The sequence below is a fragment of the Amblyomma americanum genome, chromosome 3 (assembly GCF_052857255.1).
Source record: "Amblyomma americanum isolate KBUSLIRL-KWMA chromosome 3, ASM5285725v1, whole genome shotgun sequence".
NCBI lineage: Eukaryota > Metazoa > Arthropoda > Arachnida > Ixodida > Ixodidae > Amblyomma > Amblyomma americanum.
In genome coordinates this window covers 204,551,771-204,568,533 of record NC_135499.1, presented here as the reverse complement: position 1 = coordinate 204,568,533, position 16,763 = coordinate 204,551,771, and the positions used below count along the sequence as shown (strand labels likewise).

At 45.8% G+C, this 16,763-nt stretch overlaps 1 protein-coding gene across 4 annotated transcripts in view; it reads left to right on the top strand.

Annotated features, from left to right (window-relative positions):
* Positions 1-16,763, top strand: part of LOC144125920 (protein amalgam-like) — a 339,341-nt gene that overhangs the window by 243,580 nt on the left and 78,998 nt on the right. For all 4 annotated transcript variants that reach the window (XM_077659734.1, XM_077659733.1, XM_077659732.1 and 1 more), the window contains exon 3: positions 16,238-16,448. In XM_077659734.1, the coding sequence (XP_077515860.1) occupies positions 16,238-16,448 (211 nt within the window). The remainder of the gene's footprint in view (positions 1-16,237; positions 16,449-16,763) is intronic.

The following is a 16,763-nucleotide window of genomic DNA, read 5'->3' as shown; positions in this document are numbered from 1 at the left end:
TCGGGCTTTCAATTAGGACGACATTCACTACCTTAACCAGAGCGCTGCTGAAAGCCCCGTGGCTGGAATTAACCCATCAATAAATTACGACAATGTTTGGAGAGCCCAGCCGCTTGGTAAAATCGCGTGGCTCGACGCACGTACGTACAGGTGTGCATTGGTGGTGCTGAACATAGTTTCCCTTGTTATTTTTCTTCTTGTTGAAAGAGCTTCTTGCATATTCAAGAACAGGTTTAGGCCTCTCGGCTTCGTTTAGTTCGCCAACTTTTGTTGGTGTTCAATCATTTCAACTTTCTTTGCAGCTGAAGTACATAGTTTTTCTCTCTGGCACGGTGATCTTCAGAACTTTTCTTTTGGCATTGTAATCTACCAGCTCAACCGTAGACCGGCGCCGAGTTTCGTAATTAAGTCTGTTGAAGCACGCCCGCCTCAGCGGAGCGACTACAACATCAACAGAAAAATGGGGAAGCCGTCAGACGCGTACAAAGTTGTGCTCAATACGTGAAAACTAAAAGCACGGTTCGAAGCAACGCTGACGCGGTGCTTGCTTTGAAATGCAACAAAGCGAGCGTAGGCTTTAATGAATAAAAGCCGCTATTTCAGTTTTCGGGCTCCCTTGCAGACACCCTTGGCAATTAGCGGAGCCATTGAGCAAATGAATTTAAATAAAAAAACAAGAACACTCGCATCGCGTTTTTTTCTTTCTCGCTACCATGAGGTGCCGCATTTTTATGCAATGTTCTTTTTTGTGTCGTTGTATTTTTATTGTCGGTCGCACACTGCCCGTTCGATATTCTACATCCTGGAGCCCTTGTAGTTTGTAGTAAACTGTACAAATGGAGAAACATAAACAGACATTTTGGTGTCATAAAATTTCCTTCTATAAGCTTCAAATTTTGATTCTTGGAAAGCTCGGTGAATGAAGAATCGACGCATCCGATGGCGCGAAAATCAATGTTTCTGGAACGGAGAAGTCCAAACAAGCCCTGTCTCTCGTAAACGAGAAAAATAATAGAATGTGCGTCACGAAATTCTGCATATCGAATTCGACTTACCTTTTGTAGGCTATAACATGCTCAATTTGAGCTCCTTTTAATTTTCTTACGTTTATTTAGGGAACACGGCATGCCTCATTCTGTCTGTTACAGTTGCAATGCAAATAACTTGCCCTTCCGAGAGTAAATTGAGAACGCGTGCAAAGCATGCCTCATTAAAGTATAGCGCTAGGAAATCTAACCGTTTTCTGGAAATAGCTCGAAAATACTGGCGAGTGTCATGGCTTCCCTCGAAGCAAAAGAAACCAACACCAAAATGAAGAATAACAGGAAGCACAGTAAATAATAGACGACCGACCGCTTTCAAGTGCAATTTTTCTCAGGTAGGTTTTCATATATCAGGCTTACCTTTCTTTTCTGTTCATGGGTGCGATTAATTGGTTTTTGTTTTTCCTTTGAAGATATATTAATCAAAACAAAATTTCTGTCAGGATCATCACTAAAACCAAAATGTTAGGTCTAGTTCTCTTGCAGCCTAGAGAACAGAGGATGACGTTCCCATTTCAGCTGGCGGTGTTCAAGTTCAGGAAAATGGGAGCATTTCTAGCGGCGTTCGACGTGCCTTAGCATGTCAGTTGCAGCTGACTGCACCTATCAGTTTCAGCGCTAGCTACACCTCTATGGTACCGAGCGCTGTAGCTATCATTACATTAAAATTACCAAAATTAAATAATTAAGGACTAAGCTAGCGCACGTGGCTGCCTGAGTTCGTATTTGTCTTCTTAGTAAACAAGCTGTGCTCTGCTTCCTTGTCTCGAAAAATAAAAACAAGATTTCACTTTCCTGTTTCATCTACGGTCATTAAAAGAACCAGGTGAATATTCATGAAGAATTCCGTTGTTTTTAGCGTCATTCATAACAGCCGACGTCATCAACCTTTCTTAAGAATGAAAATTATTTTTTTTTTCACATCTTCTCATTGTGTCCACGTATGCTTTGCCGTCGCTTCCCGGTGGCATCATTGCTATTAACGTACAGCCGGCACAAAAAGTGCACGGACACGGAGAGCTCATTAAAAAGAAAACTAAGCTTTCTTGCCCTGTGAAGGACTAGAGACATGACTGCAACACTCCCGCGGTCTTTCCAAACCAAAGGGTGAGACGCAAATCTTGATATGAAGCTGTGAGCTAGGCTGGGGGGTAAGCGCAAACCACGTTGGTATTTAAGCCTGTTCATTGCGGTAAATAACAGCTAAAATCTACCAGGTCACCTTTTTATCCACAAAAAAATAGTGAAACGGGCGTTCATTTAAGTTAGCCACAGTGTTTTTTGCCCCTAGCACAGTCCTGTCTTGTTTGTTCCTTGTCTTCTGTGTGCGTTTTATTCATGCTGCGAAACTTGTCTCCATTATGCACTGTATTTACAGGCTTTAGCTTTCAGTAATGTGTTCATTTATGTATTCCCTTCGTCAACGTCTTTTGCGAAGGAGAGGCAACATTTTATGTGTGGCAATGAAGGGCACTCGCACGTCACTTTATTGTTTTGTTTGTCATAGTGGTAGGGCTACGCTGAGAAAAAAAAAAGCAGTCAAATCACATTTACGGTACCTGATCCTGAAGCTGAGTGATGCCCGAATTGGCTATGTTTAAGCTGCTTGGTTTATGATCGTCAAACACACTCCTCAAGAGCGCGGGAGAACGACGCAGTGGGTTGTTTGCAACTTATTACCTTCATGTTTCCTCGTGCTAATTACTTTACATTTAATGAAATCGCCTGCAAGCGTGCAATGCCTACACCCGTTTACGACCCGACATGCTACAAAAATTATACACCGCCCTCCTGATTCTGTTTAAAGGTGTCATCAAGGTTTATCAAGGTATGCAACTTCATATGTGAGTACCGAAATACATGTTGAGAACGAAAAAAGTTTCTATGCCTTGTGTAATCGCATGTCGCCACAAATTACAAATGTTCACGATAATGAAACTAGCCGAAAGCTGTCTGCGCTACACTTAAAAGAGCTGTTACTTTTTGAAACGAGTGAAAGCAATAGGCAGTACACTAATAAGCGCTATGCAAGAGAGAACAATGAAGCTCGAATTTCATGCCGCGTTGCATACTTTCGCGGTTGCGACATAAACATAACGGAATCGTGCCACTGGGGACGTGGTATGATGTGACGTGTACATTTTTCTCGGTTTTTTATTGCATTTATAATGGCCAATAGGAGAGACGTCTAACCAATCAGCCAACTTCAATACCATCTGTCCCACTTGCTTGACGTAAGTGGCTTGGAAGCATCACGCACACTTCCTTGCATTCAAATTTCGATTCAACGGCATAGATCAGGTCGTCAGGGTGTCCCACATATTCTTAGTTCTTAGCGTTGCTCAGAAGATCAACGATTCTAGAAACTTGAACGTTCTTAACATCAACGCTGCTAGTAATAATGGCGAGCGTGCATTTCCCTTTAGAAGTTCGCGTGGCACATCAGCGTTTAAACCACGGTTTATTCCATTACCTATAGGAGCGGCGTCAAGCGAACATGTCTGAAAGTGCTCATGTTGAATCTGTGTACGACGGGTGCCGCCTTTTCGTTTCCAATCGCGAATTGGAGGCAACAGTGTTAGGAAAGCAGGCGCAGTCCTAACTAGCCAAGAAAAAAAAACAAGGAATGAAATTAAAGAATAGCAACACATAACATGCTCAGAACTCTTTACAGCCAAACCACTATATTATATTCAGCATATGCAGATCTTCAAAGCACTGACACGAAAGTGCACTAAAGAGCCTAGCAAGACACAGAATACTATTTCGTGGTCTTTTTGCCTTGTTCAGAAGTTTTATCAATGAATTTCAGGTTAGAAAAAAACCGCCACAAAGCAAAGTTCTCAAGCTTTCATTTCTTGAGGCCCATGGAAGCTACTGACAGAAAATAAAAGCTTGATTAAAAGTCAACCGCATCGTTTTGCGCCAGGTGCACAGGATAACTGCATGGCGATACCCCATGTGCGGTAAAAGGAAGGGCGCTTTCTCACTCATCCTAGACTCTTCTTCCTCCTTTGACACTTGTCCTTGATTGTCCTTTTTCTCGCTCTTTTTCATTACTTGGCTGTGGCATTGCGGAGACCGCAGCTCGAAATGTGCCCACCACTGACGATCAGTTCGGGTTAAGATACCACCATGCTCATTCCGGTCGCGGCGTGTGCCAGATAATTGCCTCCAATCGCGAAGCTGGAACCAATCTTGGGCACGCACAAAGCGTTCCACGCGCTCCCGCGGCAGCATGCCGCAAGGCAGCCACCGACGCTGTAGGCCTGTGTCCATTAGCGCGCCACAAAGACCGGCCACCCATTCAACCTTTCGCCGGCAACGTTCCTTTTGTGCCGACGGTGGCCACTGGCATCTCTCTCTCGCTTCCCTCGGTGACCGAGGCCCTGAATGGACGGCGTATCTGCACCCTGGACGCATAGAGCGTCATCGAAAATTCATCACGGCGCTCCTGTGTGGCGAAAAGCGCCGTGTCTTCGCCCGGTGATGATTTTCAAGATTGTCCCTCCTGTCTGCCTTCATCCCGGCATTCGCGCTGTCGCTGTTTAGGCTTGACTGTCGTTACTTTAGGCGCGCGATGCAAGTTTGCAGGAAATTCAATCCTGTCGTCCTTACCACTCAATTATAACGCGTTGGGCTATCTACTAGTGAAATCTGTAAGGACCGGCTCAACTCTGTTAATCGCGATAACTTGGAATGCTTTTGAGAGCAGTTAATTACGGTGCTCCACCGATGAGTCGGCAGAGAGCGTAAACTAATTTGCACCCTCAACGAACCGGAGCGATTATTGGGCACAAGTGGGCCGTTCACACCTGCGCGACTGATTTGACCCTTTGTCTCGCCCTCCTGCACATCTCCCGTGTTTGTGGCTTCATGCCTGGGCGCCATCAGGACCTCAGTTTGCGAAACGCACAGTTGTGCTGATGTAACAGTTTTATACGCATACAATGTTCCGGTACGATGAGGTCATTCAACTCTTGTTGAAATAACGAGCTATACCAAGTTTTGGAGCCTCGTGAACTAGAGCTAAACTGCAGGAGTATCCACGCGCTCGAGCGAAGAACTCGAGCTCAGTTTCAAACGGAACTTGTAGCGAGTTTGCATCCCGCGAGCCTCTGACCAACATGCAACTTGTTAAATACTCAGTGACGACGCTTGCTTCGAACCGTCATATAATACATAGGTGCTCATCCAATTTCCTTTGTCTGTAATCGAAAACAGGGAAATCACCACCAGCAGATAATAGCAAAATATGAAATATTGTTTCAAGGGTTCGACAGAATCCTGTCTGGCGAGGGGGAAGCATATTGGAAACACAAGAAACACACACTCGCCAAAGAAAAATATTTAACACATGACGTTTCGAGACCCGTACGGGTCCCTTGTTCACAATGAGGATGGGCGGAATAGGCCGCTACTTAAAAGCGGACTTGACTGCACAGTGAGTGGGCGTAGATATCGGGGAGATTCCCTCTCGTCCTGTTGATAGCATTCTTGGTCGTCTGTATGTAAAATGATTCGAGAAGTGAGCGTGAAGATAAAGGTTTCTTCGTGTCCAAGATTGTGGCGTTCTCCCAGTCAATGAAGTGCTGCATCATTTGGGCATGCTCTGCAAGTGCGTTGGAGGAAGTGCGACCTTTCTTGACGTCATTCTTGTGTTCACAAGAATGACGTCAAGGGAACACAAGAATGACGTCAAGAAAGGTCGCACTTCCTCCAACGCACTTGCAGAGCATGCCCAAATGATGCAGCACTTCATTGACTGGGAGAACGCCACAATCTTGGACACGAAGAAACCTTTATCTTCACGATTACTTCTCGAATCATTTTACATACAGACGACCAAGAATGCTGTCAACAGGACGAGAGGGAATCTCCCCGATATCTACGCCCACTCACTGTGCAGTCAAGTCCGCTTTTAAGTAGCGGCCCATTCCGCCCATTCTCATTGTGAACAAGGGACCAGTACGGGTCTCGAAACGTCATGTGTTAAATATTTTTCTTTGGCGAGTGTATGTTTCTTGTGTTTCCAATGAAATATTGTTGCGTGCAGGTGTCCTATGTTGTGTTTCTTCGTTCCATTTCACTCTAAACATGCAAGCCGGCGTCATACAAGCCAACCTTGTGTTGGCCGCTGGTTAAGTCTGCACTAACTGCGTACACAGCGTTAGGTACTACGATGAACAAGTACGGTTTCCGCATTCGTGTTTCTTTGCAGCTTATGCTCATCTCAGGGCCGATCCGCTTATGCTTGCGGCCTACTTCTACCTTGCTTTGACTCCTACCTCCCCAATCCCCCGCGGCTTTGAACCCACTGTCTTAGCATGCAGCCGTCCCACCGCCCGATGACTTGGACTCGGAGCCCCCCTACATGCACCTCTTTCAAGCTCTTCCAGATTTCTCTCGCCCTCTCTGTGCCGAACTTTCCTAACAAGGCGGAGAAAAGCCGGCTCTCAATTGTGCAGCCGGAGCGGGTGCGCCTATACTTTCGACCCCTGCACGACGCCGACCCAATGCGAGCCCACTCACCTTTTGGTCAACCTCGTTGGCGTTGTGCTGTTTGTCGGGCCCCCTCCTGCTGAGCCCAATGTACTTTGCTTTGTATCTTCAGCGTATATTTACTGTTTTTATTGTAGTCGCCTGCGTCCTCGTTCATTTTTTTTGTCTCCCCTCGCCCTGGCTGAGGTTCCGCGCTCGTCTGTTCTTTCCTCAACACTTCTACGTCACATGCTTCTACACCACTTTCCACCCGGTGCAGTGCAACGCGACCCGGAACCCCCCTCCCAAACTTAGCAGCGCTGCCAGCTGGCTGGTGAAGGTGGTCCGGGCTGCAGAAGGCGGCTGACAGAGAAGCACCCGGGGAGAAAGACAGAACGACTGAGACGCGGGAGAGAGCCTGAAACAGGAGAAGGGACACACGGGAACCGGGAGAAACACCGAGGGAAGAGAAGAAGGAGGAGGCAACGAAAGATCCGGACGGCGTTGTTAGCGCAGCCCCAGACAGCACACAAAGGCTCTCTGCTTGCTCTGGCCCGTCCGCCGAAGTTGTTTCAGTTCCGTTCGAGCTCCCCCCATTTGCTCTCGCGTTTCCGTCGCAACGCTACGCTACGCAGCCGTGACGTCTAGCTGGTACTTTTACTTCACTTTTGCCCTTTGCTTTTCTTGCGTAACGTTCCACTGTACTTTTCTCTCTCTGTCTCTACATTTCCTTTTTCTTATTTCTGCCGCGTTCTATCGGCAACAGAAGCAGTGAGTGTGTCGGCTCCTGGAAGGGAGAGGGAGGGGGGCTCATTGTTTCTGCTTTCCGCGTCGTTGTTCGCTTTCAGCAGCGGCGCAGGGCTGGCACAATCCAGCTTTCACAACCTCGAGGCACAGCGCAAATCAGTGCCGAGTCTTCGCCTGGGGAACAAACGCAACGACCTTTGCTTCCACTGCTGCCGTCGCAATGCTGACCCCTATAAAGGCAGAGAGCGCGGCCGTTGAGCGAAGTACGAATGCGTGTTGTACCGGGTATTGGGCCTTAGTGATCTCGCAGCAGTTTCATTGGCAAAGACCAGCGCTACTTAACGTTATAGTTATTCTCTGGGGAGACCTAATCTGATTACAGCGACAAAGCACAGAACAACGAGAACTAAGATTTGAAGCAAGCGCAAGTGCCTAACAATGGATGGGCCTTGGATTGCGGAACGTTCTGAAGCTAAAATCGCAATAGCCTTTCATCTTACGGGAAAGCGGTAAAGTGCGTACGTGTCGCCATACAATTTTACGTTCGTCTGGCCTTCATGGGCACAGTGAGAATTTATATATATATATATATATATATATATATATATATATATATATATATATATATATATATATATATATATATATATATATATATATATATATATATATATATATATATATATATATATATATATATAAGAGGGCTCTCGCACAGTTTCCGTCCTCGCCGTTAGATGAAGTTCTACGTCACACTTGCGGTATTACAGGACGTGCTACGTCCATCGCTATGGACGAGGGTGGCGCTGATGAACACTCTCAAGGTTCGCTTACACGCAAAACATAAATCCCACGAAAGCAGCAGATTGGACAGCCGTCGCCGTAGCTCAGTCGGTAAGAGCACCAGACGCGATATTCGGAGGTCGTGGGTTCAGATCCCATCGGCGGCATGGTTGTTTTTTCTGCTGCTTTATAAGTTTATAAGTAATTTTCTTTAAAAAAAACTAATTGATTGGCACTAGATATTAAAAAAAAGAAACATTCCCCTATGCACCTTGATTTCGGTGACTGTTGGCTTCCTTAATATGTTTGTCAAACGAGCACCTCACTTCATTTGCCTTGTATATATATATATATATATATAGCTCGCTGCAGTTAACCGTATATCTGCCCAATTATATTATAAACGCATGTAATGACAATGAAATACCTGTCAATACCTGTCATGGGGAGGATCTCATGCACTGGCAGTCTTGATTCCGTAAGTAGCATAAGAGGGTCCCCGCATAGCTTTCGCCCCCGCTGTTCGATCACGTTCCTGCGTGACACTCGCGGTAATTCAGGACATACGGCGTCCGCCGCTATGGACGACGGTGGCGCTGGTGAACACTCTCAAGATTCGGTTACACTGCACATAAATACCCCCGAAAGCTGAAGGTTGGACAGCCGCCACTGTAGCTCAGTTCGTAATGCACCAGACGCGAAATTTTGAGTTCGTGGGTTCGGATCGCGCCGGCTGCCTGTGGTTGCTTTTATTCTGATTTCTAATCAATTATCCTTAAGATAATTACCCTAGGAATCTCCCATTCATGAACACTGCAAATAAAAAAAATATCTATTATGATTCTTTGTTTCAGTGACTCTTGGCTTCCGTCATGTGCGGCATGACGGGCCTCTCTTTTTCCTGCTCAATGACCGATTGATTTATTTAGCTGCCCATGACAAATGCTGCAATGTTTTCTTACACTTACAAAGCAGTAGAAAAAAATTGAAAATTAAATACTTGACCGTGCAACAGCATGTCGTGACAAGTAGTTGGTGAAGAGTAAACGTAGAGCACTATGTTTCTTTCGCTCTTTCTATCACCGGGCGCAGTTTTACGGCTTGAAGCAGGCGCTGTTTTCCTGCCCCGTCATTTACATTGGTCGCAGCAAGATTTACGTTTACTTGAGGCTGACTCCTTTACTTCTCTTTACTCAGGCGGACATTTTCCAATTGATGTCTCTGCATGCGCACGTTGGTCTTTGCTTATTCTTTGCCAAAATCCATGCTGCCGCAATAAAAAAAAAAGGCTTCTTCTTGCGCATGAGCTGCCTTTCTCTGTTTGGAGTAGGCCGGCTATTACGACGCAGGTATCTATGCCTGCGCACCTACCATGACGTTTGCTAAGCTTTCATCAGACGTGCATAATTACAAAGATTATCGTTCTTCGTAGCATTCCCTAAGTAAAGCTGCACCAAATATTTTACGCGTTTAAATAAAAACCTTACCGCCCTTCTTTTATGTGACGAAGCCTAGTAGGTTGTATACTGCTAAGGATGGATCATAAACATCCCCAGCGCGTTAAAAGACGCGATATGTGTCTGCTTTCTCCAGTTTCTGCATGCAGTGTAAACGTATGCGGGCTTTAGTGCCAAAGTTTACAGAGCGTGGCCGTAAAATTTCGCCGCATTTGAGTATTCTGCGATATCCTTGACTAGCTTGCGAGGAAAAATTCCAAGAAACTTCTGAAAAATGCAACGTCACGGAGTTTATGTTTATGTCTCAACAGCGAATGATCGCCTCATTGAAAGTGGAAAAGTTCTGGAAATTTTGTATATTTCACCCGTGCTTCTTTTATCCCCGTCTTTCGAATCGAAAGAGCGCCGTAAAACACGTGGCCAGCCACTTTGTGTTTGATTGTGGACAAATCCATACTTGTATATGTTCCGTTTGGTTCCGCAAGGTTAAGGACGTTGAATCCCGTTTATGTTCGCAAGGAGACCTCCAGTTTGCATTGCGAACTAGTTCTGCGGGCTCTTTCATTGGGTCAGAGTTCAGCTGGCTTGATAAGGGCGTTTTTCGGCAAGCATGAAGAAACGGATGGTTACTGTTGATACTGAAGGCGCTGTTGAGTTCCAGGGCGTTATGTGACCATTTTAGATGCAGAAATTTCGCAGAGGCTTTATAAGCAGTGACCCTCACTGAGCTACGAACCCCTTCATTTGACGAGCACTAAAAGAACGATTACTTGGTCACGGCCATTGCGACATTTATAGTTGCTCGTCACCCATCCAAAGTTCTGACCGGAGTTTAAATGTCTCATAAAATTCATGCTCGCCCTCTGGCGAGACATATGGTCGATGGATTATATATGATTCCCCTGAGTTTTTTCTGGGGACATTGGTTATTGTGCATACAAAATATTTTTATTTTCATTATTTCATGTACCCTATAGGACCCTGTATAACTGAGTAACTTTGAATGGCTTAGCGAGTGATGTTTATGTTTTTTTCACGTCACTGAAAGAGCGGATAGGCCTGATTTCAACTGATCTTTATGCACGGTTTTTTCTTCTTTGTAGGTTTCTGGCTAGTACGGGAAACAGAGACGGAAGTGCTGGGCGCACAATTCATGACTTAGGTCGAAGTACGGGGTAACCATAAATTTATGAATTTGCATTAATCGCTCACACCCGCCTGCCTGTCTGTGACGCGTCCAAGAATGTAAGATTGAGGGCCCACTGACATCATGATCAAAAGACAGCAGCTGAAGAATGAGGATGGAACTAGTACAAAAGCCTTTGCTCTCATAATTAATAGCGAACCGTAGCGTACCGCATTCTTCGCTGCCAAAACCAAAAATAATAAAAACTCACAAACAGCAAGCCACAATCAGTAAAAAAGAAAACTGTGTGCCTCAGCCCGGTGCAAGCTTGGGATTGGTGTTGTGCTACCACCGTACTTCAAGTTTCAGCCGAATTCCCAACTATCTTGCTGTCCTGAACGCACTGCAAGGCTTCTTAAGTCTTCTTCATGAAAGATAAACGATAGACATTCAGGGAGAAGGAGAAACAAAAATAAAGAAAAAATTTTTCATGTTTTTTTTTGCATCATTTCGGCACTCGATTTCAGCGCGATTACGAACTATAAAGACGACTACGCTGAATAATCAGTTTATGTTAAAACAATCATAAAAATAGCGAAATAGCGACATAAACACGCTTCTGAACATAAAACTGGTAATCAAAGATCACGCTGTGAAAGACGAAACTCGAAGCTTATTAACTGTGCACAAAAGCGTTTGTACTGCCTCCACAGTACACCTAATTCTAGTTTTTTTTTTATGTTGATTTGCCTAGAATGTGCGCTGGCGGGTTTCTGAAATGAGCCATAATCTAACGCGCAAATCTCTGTTTTAATACGAATTCCACACTAGAGGAAAACACGCCAGTGCGTTTACGCATTAACAGTCCGCCCGGGCTACCGACAGCGTTGGTTTTAGTGAGGTCGCCTGGCAGGCTGCGTCGCGAGAGATAAGGTGCAGGTGCGAACGCTGAGCCGCAGTGAATGTGGCCTGGGAACTGCGTCGGCGCCCGCTTCCCATTGGCAGAACAGCGCCTAAAAAATGTAGGTTATGCCTGTTCACTGATCCGACGAAAGACCAACGTCGACATTTGTTCAAAGTATGTATGCCACAACTTTAGTAAAGTTTAATCTCCACGACCAGCTTTTCTTCGCTCAGCAATTGACTAAAGAGAGGAAGTACATTAATAAAGAAACAGCAGTTTTTTAAAAGAAAAAAAAATGTCAGATGGAGAGAAGTTGCTGTTTGTGACATTTTAATCCTATAGGGCCGCAGTGAGGCGTTCACAATTTACCTCCGTGAATGCGTTTGATACTCTCGTAATCCTCTTCATGAAACTTTATTTACTAAGCTCACACACCTATTTGAAAAAGCCTAAAAAATAAACATAAAATGAAAAATACAAGCCGCGATAAGATCGATAGAAAACAGAAACCAAAAAGCTGCATGAATATTCCATTGATTTGCTCTGATTCCATTGTGCAGCTTAATTTCTTGGGTGCTGCACGCTTGTAAGGCCTTTTATAGTCAGCATTCTGTCTTGCCAAAACATCGTAAAATGGTGGAAAGAACTGCTAGAACATCAGCATAGCAGACCACTCCACAACATAAGGCATAAAATATATAGGTTGGCAATTGCCAAGTGAGAACTGCAAAGTCACGCTGCTATCGCGAAGACATGTGTTCGGAAGGGCCATCGGCCGCTTGTTCATTTCTCTCTGTATATTCGCCGGAAGCCTCGCGTATATTATTTAATACATATTTCTGTTTTAAGACATTTCAGTGCAAAAGCTCTACTTAAGGCGGTCTCAACAAAGAATCTTTTGTGAAGCCTCGGTGTAACTCGGGTAAGCTTGGGTTTGTTCGAAGGAGCGTCGCGCAAGCTGCAGCAAATGAGATGGTGACCTTGAGGATGACCTTGAATAAACCTAGCATAGCAGCAGCCCATGCCGAAATAAAATAAATATTGCCGCGAATGGGTTTCGAACCCGCGGCGGCGCGAACAGATCAGCTTTGCTGGACACTACACGAGAGCACTGATATCGCCGCAGTCGATCACGCCTCGTGTTAAACTGCAACACACTGTCGTGCTGCGCATTGCACATCGTCGTCTTCATCAACCTCCGTCTGCGGCGCCAACAGATCGTATCCGATTAAAGTCGGTCAGAGCTTAACCTGAGTCTAATATCGTCGCCACATGTGCTGATGATCCAGAAAAGAAAAACCATGAGCTAGCCACGTTAAACACAGGCTTTCGCAAATCTACTTGGTTTAACTAAGTTAATACCTTACCGCTATTTTTTTAATGCATCACCTCAGCAACATGACTACTAGTGGCAGTCACAGACTGCTCACTTTGTTCCTTTGTATTCGGCTTTCCAACAACTGTGTAAGAATAGGGATGCTCTGAAAGGCCTTCCAATTGTGTTGATTTGACTGAATCAGGTTTTTTTTTTGCTTCCAGCGACGTAATAGCTCACATATTTCTCAGGATTTACCGTCAAATAATTTGAAATTTTTTTTTAAATGCGCATTCTGTCATGCATGTATTCCACTAAACATGCGCCAAATGCCTTTATATGATTTTCATGTACGCCCAGAGACCCGTAGCTCAGAGCATGGAGAAAACTCTTAAAAGGAAGAACCGTCGTACAGACGGCTTGGACTTTTTTTATGTGTGTGTACATTCACGACAACCGCCAGATTTGTGAACTGCGTTTGTATTAACACTTACCAGCTGAACTTCTTCTAGGGTCTGAGGTGGATATAATTCCCTAAGTTCACCATTGACATCAGTTTGCCAGAATTTTATTTTTCTAGCTGCAGTGGACGCATCAATCACTTTATGACCCCATTGCAGTTTACCGGCAGAGGACACTGAGGATACCTTCATTCTTTTTCTTTTTTTGTAATAATCAATTATACGTCCCTTTGAGGGTATATTGACATTTGTCCGGTAGCAATACACGAATTTGTTGCCGAATAAAATGCATTAAAATTTCCACGCCACTCGATTTATACTCGTGACTTTTACGTCGAGAAGGTCTTCGTGGTGTGTAGCCGTGCAGTTATAGAAGTTGTGTGCCTTACGTGGTTGTCAATGCCCTTTCCGGTGTATTTTAAACAGAACTGTAGCATGCTGGAAGCCCAACAGCTTTGGATATTCGCGTAGTCCGCCGTGATGGCATTCATCGAACCTGCGAACTAGGAAAGGTTTTCTCTTCTTCAGCTAGAGCCCGGAGAAATTGCAGTTTACCTCGGCGGTAAACTTCACCGGGGTGAAATGGTAAATTGCAAATTTTTATTCCTCTCCACCTCTTTCTGGTTCCTCTCTATTAGGCGTCTCCTCAGTCCGAAGCCTTTTTCGAACGTCATCGCGTGAAGCTCGCCAGCAGCGACGAATGGAGAACGAGCTCCGTCGCTTTCGTCATAAGGCCAATGTTGCCATCGTTCCGGCAGCCTGCATTAAGTCGCCCCGAGTTGCGAAAAACGAAGCGGTGCCGACGGCGGCAAGGGCCTGGGCGGCCGCGCGACAATTTGCCTATCAAGATTCACGACGCGCTTGCAGCGCCGACTAAGCCCGGGGCACGGAGCCCGGGCGCCCCCCCGCCCGCTTGGCAGCCCAGACACGAAGCAATTTGGCGTGTCCCAGGGCGTGCTTCGAATGAGTCCGCGCATTTTCACTCACTCCCGAACGCATGGCGCTGCCATCGCATTCATTTGCTGTTGTTTCTGTGCCCCGATTTTTCCTTTGTTTTCTTGCTTCGTGTCGAACGAAGCCGTCGCCCCATCACTATAGGGGAACGAGGGTGTTGATTTTGCGACTTTCCTTCTGAAGACTCCTCTGCACGAAGTGCGGTTTCGACGTATGCGCGAAGCAGCTGGTGTGGCATGCCTTAAAACCATGCAGTAGTGTAGAAGGTAGGACTGTCGTCAGTTGACCATCCAAAACATTCACTGGAACAGTTTGCATGGAATAAAGGGTCGTTATCAGCCTGGACGCGTACATACGCTGTCGAGCAGTAGAGAGGAGAGTAGAAAAGATGCCTGCCTGTCACAAATAGTTGTTAGGCGCGAACAAATGTCGTAAACTCAGCCCCACATTCTCCAACGCTCCCTCAAGCTCACATAGCAATGCACAGTTTAAGCCAGACAGAGGGTTGGAGGCGCAGCGGAGGAGGATGTCAGTGCAGCTGCGTAAAGTGTAATGGGGGAGACAGAATTAGTTTGCTGCGGTGGAGACAACCCTGTCGGGGAGTTGTCGCTTGGGAAAGGAAGACCTTGACATGAAAACGCAATTTGCCAACACTGTCAGTGTGAGCTCCATCGTTCTTTCCTCCACCCCTTTCTGCCCGGCAGTGTGTCTAAAAAAAAATAAAGCAAGTGACAAGCCCTGCGAAGCTGCTGGATCCACGGCGTAGGTGCCTCGACGTTTCCTAGCTCGTCAAAAAAAAAAAAAACGTAATGGATAGAACACCACAGCGCCGAGCCTAAATACTCTGAAGCTGATGATTACCAGATACTTTATTCCCTCTTTAGTTTCTTGCGCTCTTCTCCTAAACTCTTGTTTTCATGATTCGATGGACACTAAGCTGACGAAAGCACATACGCTTCCTGAACCAGGAGTATGCGGTGGACAACCAACACGCGCAAAAATACATTGTCTCTATGCAAAGTGAGCAAACTCTTGTGCTATAAATTAACTTACCGGGTTACTGCTGGCAAGTTTCCAGCCAATGGTCCAATATGGATGGTGGTTGCCTACCGTTTACTTCGAAATATTGTATTCAGGAAAATGCAGGCTGATTAGGTTAATACAGGTATTTCAGCCGATAGCCCCGGGACAACTTCACCCACCTGAGGTCGCTTGATTTGCATCGTTGCCTCGGCACTTTTCATAATAACGTAAACGACAGCTAGTCGATGGGTATTAAGAGATGTTACCGCACTGTCGCCCAGCATGCACACAACGCTCGCGTGAAGTGTTAGTCCCCTGTAATGCAGCCTATAGAACTGTCAAAACCTCCCTTCAAATCTTTTTTTTTTAGCCCCATCCGCTCTTTCTTCTTGCATCGCAGAAAAAGGATAAATCTCTGAAGTAAGACTTGTTCACAGCCTAGTCGGTCAATGACCTTTGAAATAAGTGCGCGCTCAATAGCCGAATACAAAGGCATACATTGAACAGACACACTTACGCGCCACAAATCAGGCACCATACAACAAAACAATGACACCGCTTTCCTTGTTTTTTTTTTCAAAATATATATTATAGCATGTAGCTAAGTGAAAGTTTCCAAGTTTGGGCGTAGCGAGCATCTCATGTGCTTCGGATGCGCCTTTTTCATTTGCTTTGAAGAAGCCAGCAGTGCTGAGAAAAAAAAACTCGTGAGACAGTTGGAAGTGCTGGTGAGAGGGGGTTCAGGGTCTTATTTTTGTTATTTTTCGAACCAAAAATATTTTCTACAAAGAAGGAACAAAACCCATCAGTGAAGAGGTGATGCGCTCCGTCGGCTCTATATTCCTTCCCGCCAACGTCGACGCCACTGCCGTCGTAGGCCATACTCAGCGGGGGAGAGACCCGTTGTGTAACACACGCGATCTTTTCTTGCCTCGCCTCGCAGGTCTCGTGGATTCGGAGGCGCGACCTACACGTGCTGACAGTCGGGCGCTTCACGTACACCTCGGACCAGCGGTTCCAGGCCATCCACATGGACAACTCTGATTTGTGGATGCTGCAGATTCAGTATCCGCAGAAGAAGGACGCCGGCATGTACGAGTGCCAAGTCAGCACGCTGCCCAAGATATCACGCTTCATCGCCCTCAACGTCATCGGTGAGCACCGCCTTTCTTGCCCAAATGAACGTGACAGCAAACCGACTTGCTACCAGCTTCCTTAGGCTGTTTCCTTATTCTTGGCTTAGTCAGATGTTTAGGGGAATCCCTCAGTACTAACTTAACATTAACCACTAACTAAACACTACATACTAAACATTTGACTAACACTGTTCTCACTTCGAGTTATTGATCAATTCGCTCTAACCCGCCGCGGTGGCTCAGTGGTTAGGACGCTCGGCAACTGATCCGGAGTTCCCAGGTTCGAACCCGACCGCGGCGGCTGCGTTTTTATGGAGGAAGAACGCTAAGGCG